The sequence below is a fragment of the Anolis sagrei genome, chromosome 2 (assembly GCF_037176765.1).
Source record: "Anolis sagrei isolate rAnoSag1 chromosome 2, rAnoSag1.mat, whole genome shotgun sequence".
Lineage (NCBI taxonomy): Eukaryota > Metazoa > Chordata > Lepidosauria > Squamata > Dactyloidae > Anolis > Anolis sagrei.
Genome location: NC_090022.1, coordinates 152,420,522 through 152,439,052, shown reverse-complemented (window position 1 = coordinate 152,439,052; position 18,531 = coordinate 152,420,522). Strand labels below are relative to the sequence as shown.

The 18,531-nt window shown below is 42.0% G+C and overlaps 1 protein-coding gene across 1 annotated transcript; it reads left to right on the top strand.

Moving 5' to 3' along the window:
• Window positions 1-423: 423 nt before the first annotated feature.
• On the top strand, window positions 424-18,154 carry GRHPR (glyoxylate and hydroxypyruvate reductase). Its single transcript, XM_060763747.2, is given in 11 exon segments — window positions 424-471; window positions 473-498; window positions 500-616; window positions 7,240-7,370; window positions 9,030-9,102; window positions 11,015-11,131; window positions 12,784-12,872; window positions 13,375-13,479; window positions 15,301-15,436; window positions 17,395-17,525; window positions 17,958-18,154. Coding segments are annotated over 11 exon segments (1,095 nt in total). The 3' UTR covers window positions 18,080-18,154.
• The last annotated feature ends 377 nt before the right edge of the window (window positions 18,155-18,531 follow it).

Sequence of the window (18,531 nt, the reverse complement as noted above, 5' to 3'; positions counted from 1 at the left end):
TTGAGTTATGTTCATCCCCCAAATGAACATTACATTTTTATTTATATAGATTTGCCATATTTATATACCGCCTTTCTCAGCCTGAAGATGACTCAAGGCGGGTTTCCCATGTTTTTATGATACAGTTAGGAAATGACATTTCTAGCCCAGGAAAAAAAATGTGTTACTTTTGGGACCTTCCGTACTACTTCTATATATGAGAATCTGATCCCAGATTATCTACATATTCCAGGTTTTCTGGCAGTGGAGACTCAAATAATCCAGTTTAAAGCAGCGATTCTGGGATCCGATCCTGGGATATGGGGGCAGTGTGGAAGGGGCCAGACTGTTTTATGCAATGCTTCCAAAAGATTGCCACCTGAGCCCTTGAGAAGTGGCTCCTCTCTGGCTTGTCCTCTTGACTTTTCCAGGTGTGGTTTGACCATGGCGAGGAGGGGGCGCCAGGGGGCGCTGTTGGGCAAGCCTGCTATAAATAAAGGCGAAGGGGCGGGAGGAGGAAAGAGGAAGGAGGAGGCGGAGGCTGGCGCATGAGAGCGGCTGTGCAGCGACTCATGAAGGTCTTCGTGACGCGGCGGATCCCCCCGGAGGGGCTGGCAGCCCTCCACAAGGCGGGAGAGTAAGGCTTCCTCTGGGGAGGGGGAAGGAGAGCCTCGGCCACCTTGGACTTCCCTCTGGGGAGCAAAGGGAGGGAGCCAAGGCGCCCCTTTTTCCGTGGTGGGTGGGCTCTGGTCTCCAGTCTGCAATGCTCCTCGGGAAGTGGGTGAAGTTGGGGGGCATCTCATGCAACTTGGCCCCGCCCTGGCTCAAGGCCGTGGGGTCCAGAGAATGGCAGTTTGGGGAGGCAGCAACACTTTTGGCCAGAGAAGCCTCAGGACCCTATAAACTCCCAAGGTCCCAGGGCCATGGCACTTCAAAGTCTCAAACTGCGTTAAATCGACAGTGTAGACGAACCCCCATAAGGCCCTTTAAGGAAAGACATTGGGGATTGACTGGTTGGGGCCATATGCCAGGATTTCCCCTTCAACACTGCCATATACTAGATTATCTGGCAGTGTAGACTCGTATAATCCGATTCAAAGCAGATAATCTGGTTTGATCATGTGGATTATTGGCAGTGTCGAAGGGGGCGAAGTCTGCACTGTCTGCAAGAAACATATGCTAACATATGGAGGTTACACTATTGCTCTTCCACACAGCCATAAAACCCTGAATATGAAGGTGGATCATCCACAATATCTGCTTTGAAATGGGTTATCCGAGTCCGCATTGACATTTCATCCAGTTCCATGTGGATTTTATACAGCTGTTTGGGAGGGGCCAAAGGATCCTTCTACTCTACCATATAATTGAGATATTTTTTTTGTCATGTTGGAAACTGCAAGTCACTTCTGGTGTGAGAGAATTGGCCATCTGCAAGGACGTTGCCCAGGGGACGCCTGGATGTTTTCATGTTTTATCATCCTTGTGGGAGGCTTCTCTCATGTCCCTGCATGAGGAGCTGGAGCTGACAAAGGGAGCTCATCTGTTCTCTCCCCGGATTTGAACCTGTGACCTGTCAGTCTTCATTCCTGCCAGTACAAGGGTTTAACCCACTGTACCACCAGGGGCTCCAATAATTGAGATTATCGAAGTAGATGATCCGCATTATCTGCTTTGAACTGGATTATATGAATCCACACTGCCATTTAATCCAGTTCCATGTGGATTTTATATAGCTACGTGGAAGGGGCCGAAGACTCCTTCTACACTTCCATATAATCCAGATTATCAAAGCAGATAATCCACAATATCTTCTTTGAACTGGATTATCAGTCTACACTGCCATATAATCCAGATTATCATCAGATAATCCCCATTATCTGCTTTGAACTGGGTTATCTGAGTCCACACTGCCATTTAATCCAGTTCAATGTGGATTTTATACAGCTGCGTGGAAGGGGCCTAAGGCTCCTTCTATACTTCCATATAATCCAGATTATCAGATAATCCACATTATCTGCTTTGAACTAGATTATATGAGTCTACACTGCTATATAATCCAGTTCAAAGCAGATAATCTGGATATTTATATAGCAGTGTAGAAGGGGCCAAAGTAACATGGTTTTTGTTCCTGGGTTGTAAATGTCATTTCCTTGTTGGTTCTGTCATAAAAACATGGGGAACGTTAATTAAACTTCAAAAGCTTTATTTTTGCGACACATCTGGCAGCACATTTAGCTATCGTTTTTCAATGAATCTCTCCCTGAGTCTCAACCAATTCAACACAGTTTGTGGCAGCCACAAAAAAAAATGAAGTTTCTGAAGTATAACACCTACTTTCAAAATAAGAACCGCACAATTAAGCAGGAAATAAGACTTTCAAACCAGGAACAGAAAACATTTCCATGTTTTGTAACATAGTGTTATTAAACCATTCCCAAGGCTGATGATTCTTCAGGTAGAAGGGCCTCTTTTCATATTTTGTTACGTTGTGTTACCGGGCTGTGATTTTTCCCAATCCCATGGTGTTTTCGGGAAGGGCGTTCTTTGATGGAGACTTCTCAATGCTTCCAGTGACAAACAAGGTTCCAGTGTATTGTAGCAGTTGGACTATGACTCTGGAAACCAAGGTTTGAATTCCACTTGGCCATGGAAACCCATGAGCAAAGTTACTGTCTCTATACATTGGAGGCTGCTCAAAAAGGCACTACAACAGCGAACCACAAATCCCAGTGTTTGATACATATAACGTAGCCATGGGAGTTGAAGTGCCATCCTAAGCATGTAGAGTCGTGTGAAAGAGGCCCAAAGCCAAGCTCTCAAGACTTATTGTTCATAAACTTCTTACTAAAAGAAAATGCCCTCATGAGGAGTATCCAGAGCAAATGTTGTGGACATGTGCCTTCAAGTTATTTCCAATTTATTGCAACCTGTCATTGGGGTTTGTTGTCATGATTTGTTCAGAGATGGTTCGCCTTTCTCTAAGGCTGAGACTTGCCCAAGGTCACCCAATGGGTTTCCATGGCCAAGCGGAGATTTGAAGTCTAGTCTCCAGAGTGATCGTCCAGCGTTCAAAGTACTACACACTGCACTTGATCTTAGCCAAAAGGCCGAGAAGTGATCCCTTGTCAGGATGATGAGCTTCCCTAAATTCTCAATCTCCTCCCTGTGCTTTCATTTTGTAATTTAACCCCATTTTTACCAAAATGATTATTTAATCAGGTTTTATCAGGTTTTAAGTTATTTTAGTTAACTATTACAGGAGTTTTAGCATAGTGATTAGTATTGTTGAAGGCTTTCATGGCCGGAATCAGTGGGTTGTTGTGATTAGTTCTCTGGGTATTTTTGTTTTTGTCTTCTACTGTTGATACGGTCAGTGGACTAATCAATACATAGATCTACCTACCTATCTATCTACTACATAATGCTGGTTCTGTAGGTAAAGGTAAAGGTTTTCCCCTGACATTAAATCCAGTTGTGTCCAACTCTGGGAGTTGGTGCTCATCTCCATTTCTAAGCCAAGGAGCCGGCGTTGTCCGTAGACACCTCTGTTGCCACCTGGATATAGTTCATGGACTGTAAGCAGAATGCATTCATTGCTTGTTGACAGACTCCAGGTAGGGCAATGGAAAGTCCACTCTCAAAACCCTACAAGGCCGCAGCCAGTTGGCACAGCAGAACATAAGGTTTGGGGAGAATTGGAGTTCCCGATTTCTCAGAGCTTGTGGAGCTAGTGATGCTTAAGGCTTTGAAGGATTTTGTTAAGATGTGTGAAGGTCCAACTGCTGGACAAATCACAAAGCTTCATGAGCATGAGCTTCCCACATCCAAGTGTCTTCTAAATTTGGACAGTGGTCAGGGATTATAAGAGTTGTATTTGAGAAAATATGGCACACACTAGCATGGCTACTCTTTACACCTTATTCGTATAGTTTTCACTGGAGCTGGATAAATTGTTTGCAGGTTATGTATTGATGAAGGCTTTCATGGCTGGAATCACCAGTGTGTTGTATGGTTTTCAGACTGTATGGCTGTGTTTTAGCAGCATTTTTCCTGATGTTTTGCCTGTATCTGTGGCTGGCGTGTTTCCAGGCTGTATTAATTCAGCATCTAAGCACAATTTTGCCTTCAAGAGAAGTAAGAAGAAAGGGTGCATCAGGAAGAGCTGTCTTTATCCAGCTCCTGCTGTTGGTCCAAATAAGGGGGACCCTATTCCGCCTCTAACTGGAGCCATTACTTCTCTTGGAGGTGTATATGTGCACAGAGGTGTCCTAATGTGAGAGTCCTGCCTGCGCTCAGAAGCCATCGTAGGCCATGGCTTGGAACTTCCCTTGCACAATAATTAATGTTTGTTTCCTCATGTCCTCTTAGGCCCCTTCCACACAGCTGAATAAAATCCCACATTATGTGCTTTGAACTGGGATATATGGCAATGTGGACTCAGATCAGATATTGCGGGGTTTTCTGCCTTGATATCTGGGTGATATGACTGTGTGAAAGGGCCCTTAGAAACATCACACAGACTGATCAGAGGATAATCGAGGCAGGACTCCTATTGTTTTGTGCTTGCTCGGGGTTTAACAATGCTCTGTTTGTAAGGAACCACTAGCTTGTTGTAGTGGTTAATCATTAGCATAGATCATAAAATGCACCTTTGATCAGGCCATTAGTTGTGACTACTTCTAACATCTTTGCCAATGGCTCACCCAGAAGATTTGGGGAAATGGGTGACTGTCCTGCCTGCTCTCCTGCCTGGTCCATAGCTCACAATGATGCAGAACTGCGCCCCAAATCCTCCTTGCGTTCCACTGAACCCAGAAAATTGGGGATCCTCCTATGCGATGCTGGGCTGTGAAGCAGACACTCGAAAGAAAGATGTCCACACTGTTTTCTCCAGACCTCAGCACTTTATTCTGTTTAGGACTATTCAATATTATTTATTTATTATATTGTATTACTGAACCGTGGTGGCGCAATGGGTTAAACTCTTGTGGCTGCTGACCTGAAGACCTGAAGGTCAGACATTTGAATCCGCAAGACGAAGTTTGCTCCTGTCTGTCAGCTCCAGCTTCTCATGCGGGGACATGAGAGAAGCCTCCCACAGGATGGTAACACATTCGGGCTTCCCCTGGGCAGATGGCCAATTCTCTCACACCAGAGGGAACTTGCAGTATATTCTCAAATTATGGAGCCCCCGGTGGCGCAGTGGGTTCAACCCCTGTGCCGGCAGGACTGAAGACCGACAGGTCGCAGGTTCGAATCCGGGGAGAGGCGGATGAGCTCCCTCTATCAGCTCCAGCTCCTCATGCGGGGACATGAGAGAAGCCTCCCACAAGGATGATAAAACATCAAATAATTCGGGCATCCCCTGGGCAACGTCCTTGCAGACGGCCAATTCTCTCACACCAGAAGCGACTTGCAGTTTCTCAAGTCGCTCCTGACACGACAAATAAATAAATTCTCAAATTGCTCCTGACACGATAAAAAATGGTATCATTTATTTCATTTGTATGTTGCCTTTCTCCCAGAGGCAGTCCCTAGAGAGAGTCAATGAACAAACATTCATAATAAAAGTTTAAAACAAAATCACAACATAAAATTTAGTTTTCAGTGTGGTGAGCTTTCTCCATTTGCTGGGGTTAGGGGTGCGAAAGTAGAAAAAATACAAACGATAAAAGACCACCATATTTTTATTTGAGAGGACACCTTTCTGGGCATCTCTAGGTCCTTCAGCATGACTCCGTATGGGAAGGTTGACCATAAAATCATGGTGGAGGACCTACAAATGCCTTCAGAGTGTTTTTTTCTATAGGAATCACTAGGTCCTCCAGCATGACTTTAGTTAAAAAGAGAGATACAGGCTCCCACCTCAGTGAGAACAGTACTGTAAACATATGTACTTTTTATTTTTCCCTGCTTCATTAAGAAAGAAAAACCCAGCCGATAATAATATAATATAGTTTATTTATATTCCACCCTAGGGGACTCAGGGCAGATTACAGGACACATATACAACAAACATTCAATGCCGTTATACAATTAACAAAGACAGTACAGAAATAGAGTTAAAGGCTTCCCATCTTTTCCAATCTCCAGCATCTGGAGGGTGTGCTCGACTCCGACTGTCGATAATAATAATAATAATAATAATAATAATAATAATAAATGATTCACTGGAACTTATGTCACAAGTACCACCTGCCAGCAGTGAAGAATTGGTGGAATCATATACCCGCAAAGGTTATGGAAATGAACATGCAAAAATACTGTGGGACTTTCAAATCCAGACTGACAAAGTTTTGGAACAAAATACACCAGACATCACAATTGTGGAAAAGAAAAAAGTCTGGATTATTGATGTCGCCATACCGGGTGACAGCCACATTGAGGACAAACAACAGGAAAAACTCGGCCGCTATCAAGACCTCAAGATCGAACTGCAAAGGCTCTGGCATAAACCAGTACAGGTGGTTCCAGTAGTCATCGGCACACTGGGTGCTGTGCCAAAAGACCTCAGCCGGCATTTGGAAACAATAAACATTGACAAAATCATGATCTGTCAATTGCAAAAGGCTACCTTACTTGGATCTGCACGCATCATTCGAAAATACATCACACAGTCCTAGACGCTTGGGAACTGTTCGACTTGTGATTTTGTGATACGAAATCCAGCATAGAGATCTTGTTTGCTGTGACATACTGTGCTCTTGTGTTAATAATAATAATAATAAAAACTTTATTTATACCCCGCCACCATCTCCCCAAGGGGACTCGGGGCAGCTTACATGAGGCCACGTCCATCAATACAATGTACACAATATAACACAAAAACACAACAGAAAATAATAATTTAAAAAATAACCTAAAATACAAAACCAATGTATTTGTCGTTCCATCTTCCATGCCAAGAGCTTTGTTGTCTTTAGACACTCTCCTGATCAAATTGCTGGCATGTCTCCATAGGCACCTTTTATTAACTCACCACCAAAGCGGTACCTATTTATCTACTCACACTGCTGTTTTCGAAGTGTTAGATGAGCAGAAGCTGGGGTGACAATTGGGAGCTCACGCCAGCACAGGTTTGGACTGTTGACCTTTCAGTTGGCAAGGTTTTCTGCAGCTTGCAGTATAACCGCTGTACTAAAGGCCAGCCAAGCAGGCTGGCTAATACCAATGATGAATTGGGCATTCTGAGGCCTGTACTTTGGTAGTAGCATTTGTAACCTCTGCTTCTTTTTGCCTTTCATCTCTCACCTACAGCTGCAGTGTCCAGCTGTGGGATTCAGATGAGCCAATCCCCCAGTCTGAGTTGTTGAAAGGAGTAGCCGGCAAGGATGGTCTCTTCTGTCTCTTGTCAGATCGGATAGACAAGGAGGTCCTGGATGCAGCAGGTGAGCATGCAGAAATGGAGAGGAAAAGTTTGGATGGAGAAGGTGGAATGTTACAAAAACATCAATATGTCTGGTGTCCGCTGATCCATATTACATGGACAAATGAAATTTCATTCTGTTCCCAGATATACTTCTCTGAATATGCCATACTGCTGAACCTGCATGAGGCAGTTGCCTGGTCCCTTGTATATTTAATAGAGATGGGGGTTCCTTGTTTATCTAATGGGGCTTATAGCTTCATTCTTCTTCTTATCTCTTTCCTTCTGTATCTGCTCCTTTGGATTATCTGGCCAGACAGATAGTCTGGAGAAAATATTCCACCAACCAGAATGTTCTGTGTAATAGTTTGCTTTTATCCATATAAATAAAAATGTAATGTTTGTTTGTGGGATTAACATAACTCAAAAACCACTGGACAAATTGACACCAAATTTGGACACAATACACCTCTCAGGTCAACAAGTGACCTTCACTCATCAAAACACTGAAAAACATAGCAGAAGGGACTTAAAAAGCCAAAACTTTAAAAAATATATTACAACGCATGCACAAAACCACACACACACATATATACACAAAAACACATATAAACAAATATATAGACACACAAAGCACATATACACAGGCTGGGCCACACTGAAAAGTCTTTAGACTTCCATTTTTTTCGCGTAAACTAATCTCGCTGCAGTGGCCATATGAAAAAATAGAATGTCCTTGTTTTTGTCTATTTCGAAGTCTAGTATCCCTAGAAGATAAAACTCTGGCTTCAATACTAATAATAATATGATATTATAATTATATATTTTATATTACATGTAATATTACAAATAATATTGCAATATAATGGTATAGTACAATATAGTAGTATATAATGCTGATATTGTACAATGCTAATAATAGAATATATTGTATGTATATATATCTTGTAAGCCGCTCTGAGTCCCCTTCAGGGTGAGAAGGGTGGCATATAAATGACGTAAATAAATAAATAAATAAATAAATTGACCGTATTGTGACATGAATCCTCTTCCAAATTTTTTAAGCTTTCTCACATGTCCACCATAGGTGGAAAAAGGTTCCTGTATTTGTTTGGCATTTAGGAATTGTAGGAGTGGACGTACTAAACACCAGGAGCCACCCTACTGGATTAAACATATTTCTAGAGAGGCATTTGTTTGGTTTTCCAAGGCAGTGTATGGTAACTTCAGGCAGAAGCATATCACAGAACCCAGAAAATTCCATATCTTGTCAGATGTGGGTAGATTAAACTATGGGGACCAGTCTCACAGCTATGACAATCATACTGAACTTCACGTCACCTCCAACCTCCTCTTGGGAGAGCGGGTTGAGCTCCCTCTGTCAGCTCCAGCTCCCCATGCAGGGACACGAGAGAAACCCCCCACAAGGATGGAAGAACTTCAAACATCGGGGCATCCCCTGGGCAATGTCCTTACAGATGGCCAGTTCTCTCACACCGGAAGCAACTTGCAGCTTCTCAAGTCGCTCCTGACACACAAAAAGCCATTACTGGTGAATACTGCAAAATATTCCAGCCCTTTCACTGCTGGGGAGCCAGTATTCTTTGCCTTTTGTAGAGGGGCAGGGAATATTTGTTTTTCTTTAATGACACGTTTTGACTATGTGATCTTTCCTCTTAAGGGCCATCCCTGAAAGTAATCAGCACATTGTCTGTAGGATATGACCATCTTGCTATTCCTGAAATTAAAAAACGGTAAGACTCAGACCATCCCGGAGCTTGCATATATTTAAGGTTGCTGCTTCTTTCTGTAGCTGCTTTGCCTTAGGTGCAAAAACAGATACTGCAATTAAGATGCATATATTATATATAAGATGTTTGTGGTCCTATCTGTTATACTGAATTCCCTACATTTAGGAAGCCCGATTCTCCTTTGAAACAAAATTCTTCCCCTGTGCCAACAGTGAAAATCATAATTTTCTGAAATTGCAGTTACAAGTCTGACTACTTCTGATTTCACTGGGTACTTTGGCTTGAAGTTGATCATGGAGGGTAGAAAACAGCCCCAAACTGACCAAAATTGCATCATAGATCAACATAGTATTTCGGAAACTGACTCCTTGAGACCCTTTTGAGTCATGGCCGTTCTGGAGGCCTGTCTTTTGGCTTCTAAGAAAGTAATGGAAACAATTTCGCTGGTTTTCCACCAAGGAAGTTACTTCTGGATAATACTGATGGTTTTGCATTTGTCTTTTCCTTTTTTTGCTGCAGGAATGATGTGCCAATCAACAGTTATAAAAACTTTGTTATCATTGGTGTCATGTCTAAAGAACACTTCATAGTTTGTGATTGGCTGAACATCAATGCTTGCAAACTATAATTTCTGATTATCGCAGTATGCCTTCAAATTATTTCCAACTTATGGCAACTCTAAGGCAACCCTCTTGCAGGGCTTATATGGCAAGATTTGTCCAAAGGAGGTTTACCGTTGCCTTTGTCTGAGGCTGATAATATGATTTGCCCAAGGTCATCCAATGGGTTTCCATGGACTGAGTCTGATTTTAACTTTGACCTCCCTGAGTTCTAGCCCAGCACTCAAACCACCATCACAATCTTACTTTACTTAGGCGATCCCTCGTAGCTTGAGGATGATTGTCTTCCAGATGTGGTGGCTTGGCAGTGGATCCGTAGGTGGCTGTGGAGCCCTATTCTTGATCCGCATCTTCTCCTGCAGTGAGGTTTCCAGACAGAAGACCAAATTGGTCAGGGTTGGCTAGATGTGCCATCCTCTTGGCACATTTCTCCCTTTCCCCCTCCATTTGTGCCTCTTCGAATTCTGCAGCACTGCTGGTCACAACTGACCTCCAGTTAGAGTGCTCAAAGGCCAGGGCTTCCCAGTTCTCGGTGTCTATGCCACAGTTTTTGAGGTTGGCTTTAAGCCCCTTCTTTAAATCTCTTTTTCTGTCCTCCAACAGTCCATTTTCCATCCTTGAGTAGCAATAGTTCCTGATATTTATCTTATTTATCCCATCCCATCCCTCTCTGAAAACTCTATCCTAGTCATATTTCACCTGTTCATGCTCAGCATTATTTTTAAATTTTAATTATTACATTTGGCCCAGCCATAGGTTTTTAAACATCGTTGTGTTACTGTTAATGTTTATTGCTTATTTTCTGTTATGAGTTTTATTCTTATTGTTTTGTATTACTTGTTATTGTTTTTATTATTGATGTATTGCGGGCTCGGCCTCATGTAACTGCACCGAGTCCCTTGGGGAGATGGTAGCGGGGTATAAATAAAGTTGTTATTATTGTTATTATTATTATTATTGTTATTATTATTATTATTATTATTATTTTGTGCTGGTTCCTTAATTCACTGCATAAAAGAATTTCGCCCCTCCTCCATCTCCTCAATTGTGTAAAAGAAAACCTGTTGCTGGTATTCTGTGCCTGAGTACATAGGCTTTATTGATATGACCATCACACTTTTTGTGTGTGAAAAATCCTGTCCATCTAGCTGACCTATTTTGTGGTGGAAGCGCTCAGGCCGCCCTGCCTCTGAAATACTGCCATCAAAGAAATGGGCAACAACAATCCCGCTAGGAAATGGTACTTCTTGTGGATCCAAACACAGAAGCAACTGACGGCCTCCTTTGTATTCCAGTGGGATCCGTGTGGGCTACACGCCAGACATCCTGACTGATGCCACTGCTGAGCTCACCGTGGCTTTGCTCCTAGCAACGTCTCGCAGGCTGCCAGAATCCGTGGTGGAAGTGAAGAAGTGAGTTTCTTCAGCTTGGTTTGGGGGAGTACATGGATGTCTGGAGCACATCACTTTCGATTTTGGAGAATGGGGGGTTGATGGGTGTTGTATGGCCACTGTCATGCCCCCACAGAGAGCTCCACTATTTTCCCCAATTTAAACCTCTTTTAGTTAGAAGGGCTCAGTCTTTGGTATATAGTTGTGGAGGGAACCACAGTTAGCCTTTTCCTTTAAGATATCCCCTTTCCCTTTAAGACAGCTAGGTCTCACAGTCTCTTTGGAGTCAGCCATTTGTCCAGGAGGTGTCAGAGGAGTAAGGACACAAAAAAAATCCCATGTCAAAGGTTGATAGTTAGAAGTTGATAGATGTTAAGCAATTGTTTTACAAGCAAGAGACCTCGCTACAGATACAGAAAATAAGGAAGAGGTCCGCAGTAGCACAGCGGTTAAAGCCACTAGTTGCAGGAAAGGCTGCTGACTAGAGGGTAAACAGTTTGAAGCCACGAGTCAGGGTGAGCTCCCAACTGTCAGTCCTAGCTCCTGCCAACATAGCAGTTTGAAAGCATGCAATGCGAGTAGATCAATAGATACCATCTTGGTGGGAAGGTAAAATCTTATTAAATGTTGGGTTGCTGTGAGTTTTCCAGGCTATATACACACACACACACACACACACACACACACACATACACACACTTTATTTATACCCTGCCACCATCTTCCCAAGGGACTCGGAGCGGCTTACATGAGGCCAAGCCCAACAACACATCAATAAAACAAAAAACAATAAATACAATACAATTAATATAAATCATATATAAACAATAACCAATAAACAATAACACACAAGGATTTAAAAACCTGTAGCCAGGCCAAATGTAATAGTTTAAAAATTTTAAAAATAAACGCTGGGCATGAACTAGGTGGGATATATCTGGTATAGGGTTTTAAAAGAGATGAGGGAGTGCAGTCAATCCTAAACCAGTAGTAAAGTGCATTCTGAGGACATATTGCTGGGAATTTTCCTTATTCTGGGAAGGCACACTGGAACAGCCATGTTTTCAGGCTCCTCCTAAAAGACTGCCAATTTTGGGCATATCTGATGTCCTTGGGAAGTGAGTTTCAGAGTCGGGGGCCACCACCGAGAAGGCCCTCTCCTTCGTCTCCACCAATCGCGCCTGCGAAGGAGGCGAGAGTGCGAGCAGGGCCTCCCCAGATGATCGAAGAGATTGTGTGGGTTTGTACACAGAAATGCGGTTACGCAGGTAGGCGGGTCCCAAACTGTTCAGGGCTATGTATGGCAATGTTCCAGAAGCATTCTCTCTTGACGTTTCATCCACATCCATGGCAGGAATCCTCAGAGCTTGCCATACAGCCTGGAAAACTCACAGCGACCCAGTGATTCTGACCATGAAAGCCTTTGACAACACATTATTAAATGTTTCTAAGACATTGTAGTGATGTCCTCATTTTATATAAATTGTGAGGAGTAATTGAACATAGGACTGTAACAACCCTTAGCTATATCTGTCCACTAAAAATATGACAGCGACCAAGAAGGCATTTATCATATTTGGAACATACACCTTTTCTTGCCACAGTTTCAGTCGTCTGTTGAGTAGGCTGCGCTCAGGGATTTAATCCTTCATCTAATTGTTCTTTTTTTGCAGTGGTGGCTGGACAACATGGAAGCCCCTCTGGATGTGTGGCTATGGACTTTCTGGCAGTACTGTTGGTATTATTGGACTGGGGAGAATAGGTAATCCATGTTTTATACTTTTGTTTTTAACACATACTTTCCATTCAGGAATTCACAACAAAACAAAACTAATGGGAAATCTACCCAGCAAAGTTTACTATAATTACTATAATTACTATAATGAAGTAGTAACAAAAAAATTTGTTACTCACATTATAGTAACAAGTTTTGCACTAAGTATACTTTAGAAACACTTTAGAAACAAAGCGCCAGTGCCCCCCAGTTTTGTAAGTATTTTTGAACCATTTTTAATGGACCGTACATGTCTGCTGACCATTGGTTATGCTGGGGGTAATAGGAGTCTTACTCTCACAACCTCTGGAGGACCAATTTTTCCCTCACTCCCAGTTTAAGTATGGAATTAGAAAGCCCTTGATATATATGGATTTTGTGGTCTTTGTACACATATATTGATTAATGCTGGTGCCTCTCTGTCTTACAGAGGCACTGTTGGCAAAAGATAAGATACCCTAAGTTTTGTCTCTCTCTCTCCTGTTCCTAGGCCATGCTGTCGCACGTCGCCTGAAACCTTTTGGAGTTACAAAGTTTTTGTATACAGGACGTCATCCCAGACCTGAAGCTGCTGCTGAACTGAATGCAGAGTTTGGTGAGAATCCTATCTTTATTTTTATTACAGTTGTTACCTCCTAAATGTTGGAATGCCACGTTTATTTATTTATTTACAACATTTATATGCCTCCCTTCTCACCCAGAAGGGGACACTGAGTGGCTTACAAGTAAATACAATATATTATATTAGCACAATATTAGTATTATATATTACTATGTTGTACTATACCATTATACTGTAATGTTATTAGTGATATTACATGTAATATAAAATATATAATTCTAATACCATATTATTATTATTAGTATTATATTGTATTACAATATTATATGTATATGCAATATATTATATATTCCTCTCGGTTCCACTACCGTCTCAAGTGTGGTTGGTGGGGACGAGAGAGAGGGCCTTCTCAGTGGTGCCCCCCCCCCCCCGGTCTCTGGAATGCCCTTCCAAGGGAAATAAGACAGGCCACATCCCTCCCCTCCTTTCGTAAGAGCTTGAAGACCTGGTGGTTTCAACAAGTCTTTGAAAATGACCAGTTCTAACTCAGCCCTACACATTGTTGAATATGGCTTTATTCTTCCTGCCAGTTACCCAGATTCTTTCCTCTAATCGGCCCTGGAATGAACAGCCACAGACCCGTACCTAATATTATTGTTGCCTGCCATAGCATTGCATTTAATTCCTGGGCCCCCTAGAATTTTTGGGCTTGCACTAATCTTGGCCCGGCCTTTTAAATTTTTAAATTGCCTTGATCAGGTAGAATTACTTTTAATATATGTGTGTTATGGCGACAATTTTTATGCTTATATTTTGTTTTGTTAATCTTATAGTTATGTTGTTTTTTACTTTGTATGTTTTGTGATGTTAACTGGGAACCGCTCTGAGTCCCCTCGGGGAGATGGAGCAGTATATAAATAAATAAATAAATAAATAATAATAATAATAATAATAATAATAATAATTATTATTATTATTATTATATTTCTAGTGCTTGTTTTGTACAGTCCAAACAGGTGAAAGCAGATGAAGACTGGTAGATACCATATGTTCTGTATCTCAAAAACTAGAGTGGATAGGGGCAAACTGGTGTCATTTTTGGAATCAGTAAGTCAAATATACCCAGAAACAGGGCTGACATTAGAGGCACCAAAATGTGTTTTGGCCAGTGTAATTACTGAAATAAATGAATCAGGCCAGAAATTCCCATCAGAATCATGCTAGAGGACCTAGAAATTCCAAGAGGTATTAGAAAAGAGTAGAAGCCAAGAGCCAAACATTATATAGAAATACAATTGGAGCAGGTACACACAGAGGCTAAGTGGTACCATGACTTTATGTGCTAATTGCAGGTAAAACATGCAAGTTTTATCAGATCAGGAAAAAAGATGACATGAATGGGATCTCCCTTGAGTTTTGGCAAAGCCCAAAACACTGAACGCGCAGCAAGCGCAATTTTTGAGATTCTTTCCAAAGCAACATTGTTTGCCGTCTTCCAGACATTACTGGTATTCCTGCTGTTAGTTACACACGAAAACAAACTTGCCAACAGAAGATATTCTCACTTCACTGCACATCGTTCACCTTATGGAGAAAGCCGTACACAAGCATACATTATACTATATGACAAAATCCCCTCTTAGGTCTGTTTGTTGTGGTTCACGTGAGTGCCACGCAGGGGTTCAAGAAGTACCCACAGCCCGATCATGTGGACCCAAGCATGCCTGAGATCACTTCTCCATGACTATATCGGTAGTCTGCCCTTGCTGTCTTGAGCGGCAGGAAAAACGGGTGACAGTGAGTGAAAAGCAGAACCCCTCTGTCGCATGTTCCTCTTGCTGTCTCTTTTTCAAGTACCACTTGCGAAGCTGGCAGAAGAATCGGACTTTGTCATTGTAACATGTTCCTTGACACCTGACACCCAGGGGATGTGCAATCGGGACTTCTTTGGCAAGATGAAGAAGACATCTGTGTTCATCAACACAAGCAGGTAAAACAGATAGAACCGCAAATGCTAAGAAGAGCGGAATTTAAGAGTCAGGGTCAGAATAAATATTTTCCTCTGTTTTACGGCATTTTTCACGGTTTTTCATTTTTTAATTCACATTTTAGACCAGGCATGGGCAAACTTTGGCCCTCCAGGTGTTTTGGACTTCAACTCCCACAATTCCTAACAGCCTACCGGCTGTTAGGAATTGTGAGAGTTGAAGTCCAAAACACCTGGAGGGGCAAAGTTTGCCCATGCCTATTTTAGACCATTTTTCTGTTACTCCCAAATTGTTTTAAAACTAAGTAGTGAAAAAGTAACAGAATCCAATTAGATATTCCAACCAAAATAATCCTTGTAACATCAATGGTAATGAATTCAGGAAGGGGGAAAGACTTTGCAACAAGTTAAGGAATGGATTCCTTTTTTTAAAAAAATAAGTAACTTTCCACGGTTTGTTCACAGCTGTTTCTACTCGTAGTTTTAAGAAAGAGCATTCACTTCATAACATGGTCAACACAAGAATAACAGATGATTAGCTACTATGAAGTAGATAAGTCACAGCTTCTGAAGCCAAGTAAACGTTGAAGGGCATAAAGTTCCTCACCCCGTTCTAGGTTGCATCTTTTGTCTAAACCCAGTTGCAAAAAACCCTCTCTTGGTGAAATAGGTGGAGTATATGCCTTGAGCCCCGATGACACAGCAGGATAAGGTCACATGTTCGAATCCAAGGAGCGGTGCGAGCTCCTGCTGTTAGCCCCAGCTTCTGCCAACTTAGCAGCTTGAAAACATGCAAATATGAGTAGATCAATAGGTACCGCTCCAGCGGGAAGGTAATAGCGCTCCATGCAGTCATGCCGGCCACATGACCTTGGAAGTGTCTACGGACAACACCGACTCTTCGGCTTAGAAATGGAGATAAGCACCAACCCCCAGAGTCAGACACGACTGGACTTAATGTCAGGGGACAACCATTACCTTTACTATATACCTTGAATTCTTAATTCACTACAAGTTGAGTATCCCTTATCTGGAATCCTTGGGACCGAAAGTGTTTTGGATTCCAGATTTTTCCCCCTGGATTTTGGAATACCTGTACTTGCATATAAACACATAATGAGAGATCTTGGGGATGGAGTATAAACATGAAATTCTTTTATGTTTCATATGCAACTTAACTACATAGCCTGCGGGTTATTTTACAGACAATCTATTCACTAATTATGTGCATAAAACATAGCTTGTGTATATTGAACCACCAGAAAGCAAAAGTATCACTTGCTCAGCCACCCAGGTGGACAATTTTGGGAGTATTCCAGATTCCGGATAAGAGATCCCAATATGAATTTCTCAATTAATGAATTGCCCAGGTACCCTGTAGTCAATGAAGCAGTGTACTGGAAATCCCTATTTATACATATCTATTCTTCCAGACATGGTTGCTCTTGACATGATAAATAAATCAAATTCCAGACATAATCAGCACCACTGGATAGGGGCTCTCCATTTCATTTCAGCTCTTCATGGGTATGTCCCTAGAGGTGGATGCACAGTGACAAAGCTACCGTCGATGATGTCTTGTGGCCTTTCAGAAATCACAGAGGATGATAATATTCTTTTGCCTTGGGTTACAGGGACCTAACTTGATTGTTCCTCTGCTATCCCCACAAGGGGTGGTACAAGAGACAGTTTTGAGGGGGCCGGGAAAGAGGTCAAATCCCTTTGCAGTGACTACAAAAAGACATATGTTGTCATTAACAGGGTAACAGTCATTGTATGATCTGAATATTGGGAGACCCAGCTATAGCATTTGCTTTAGGAATAAATTGCATGCTTGTGTTAATGCCAAGACAATCCAAGTGAACTTTTCTCCAGTTCTCGTCTAACCTGAAAAATTGTGTCTCGAATGTGTATGCACCAACTCTCCATCTTTAATTTTCTCACTTGGTCTTTTTAATAAGGGGTGCTGTGGTCAATCAAGATGACCTTTACGAAGCTTTAGTTAATGGCCACATTGCAGCTGCTGGTCTAGATGTTACAACCCCAGAACCCTTGCCGACTAATAATCCACTTCTTTCTCTCAAGAACTGTGGTAAGTTGAGCTAATGTGTATTTGTGATAAGGAATTGATGGCCACTATTCAAAGAAAGCATGTGCTGCTTATTCACTTCTCTTACACTGAATTACCAAGGCACAGCTGGTGGAGGTTTGTGGTTGTTAGACAGAGAGAAACAAAAATTTAAGGGCTAGGAATATATCAGCATCCTCATACTGTAGCTAGACTGGCAAGTATTGCATCAGTCTCCTGGAACAAGGGCTCTTCAGTCTTTGGATGTCAGTATAACAAAGGATTGCCCTGAAGACAAATTACACTGGAAACGAGTTTTGCCTGAGCAAGTACCTTCCTCTGTCAATGACTAGCTTGTGAAGTCAGTAGAACAGTTGAGTAATAGTGGAACTGTTGTCCAGAATATTGTTGATTTGCCCTTTAAGATTGTCTCTGTGTCTCTGGTGTCTTATACAGTCATTTTGCCACATATCGGAAGTGCCACCTATGCTACAAGGAACACTATGTCAGTGTTGGCTGCCAACAATCTTCTGGCTGGCTTGAGAGGAGAGAGCATGCCAAGTGAACTCAAGCTGTGAGATACAATGCAAGATTGTGGATTTTCACTTTTTGCCCCCACTGGTGTTTAAATAAAACATAATTTTCCCAACCAATCTTCTGATGTCATAGCAAATGGTTCCATTTCATAATTTCATATTTCCAAACATTGCAAGAAGCAATACATATCCCAGGCCATGTGATTTACATGGGAAGTGCATCTATATCTGTTAAAAGCACATGCATAAGACATAAAACTTAATTTTTGGTTTCCCTTCCTTTCCTCTACCTCAGGCATGGGCAAACTTTGAACTTCCAGGTGTTTTGGACTACTACTCCCACAATTCCTATTGGTGGGAGTTGAAGTCCAAAACACCTGTAGGGCCAAAGTTTGCCCATGCCCTCTCTGATATTCAAAAAAAGTTTTAAAAAAATATAGCCAGTGATCTCTTATTATGTTGGCTGACATAAGGTGTAAGTTAGCTATATGATC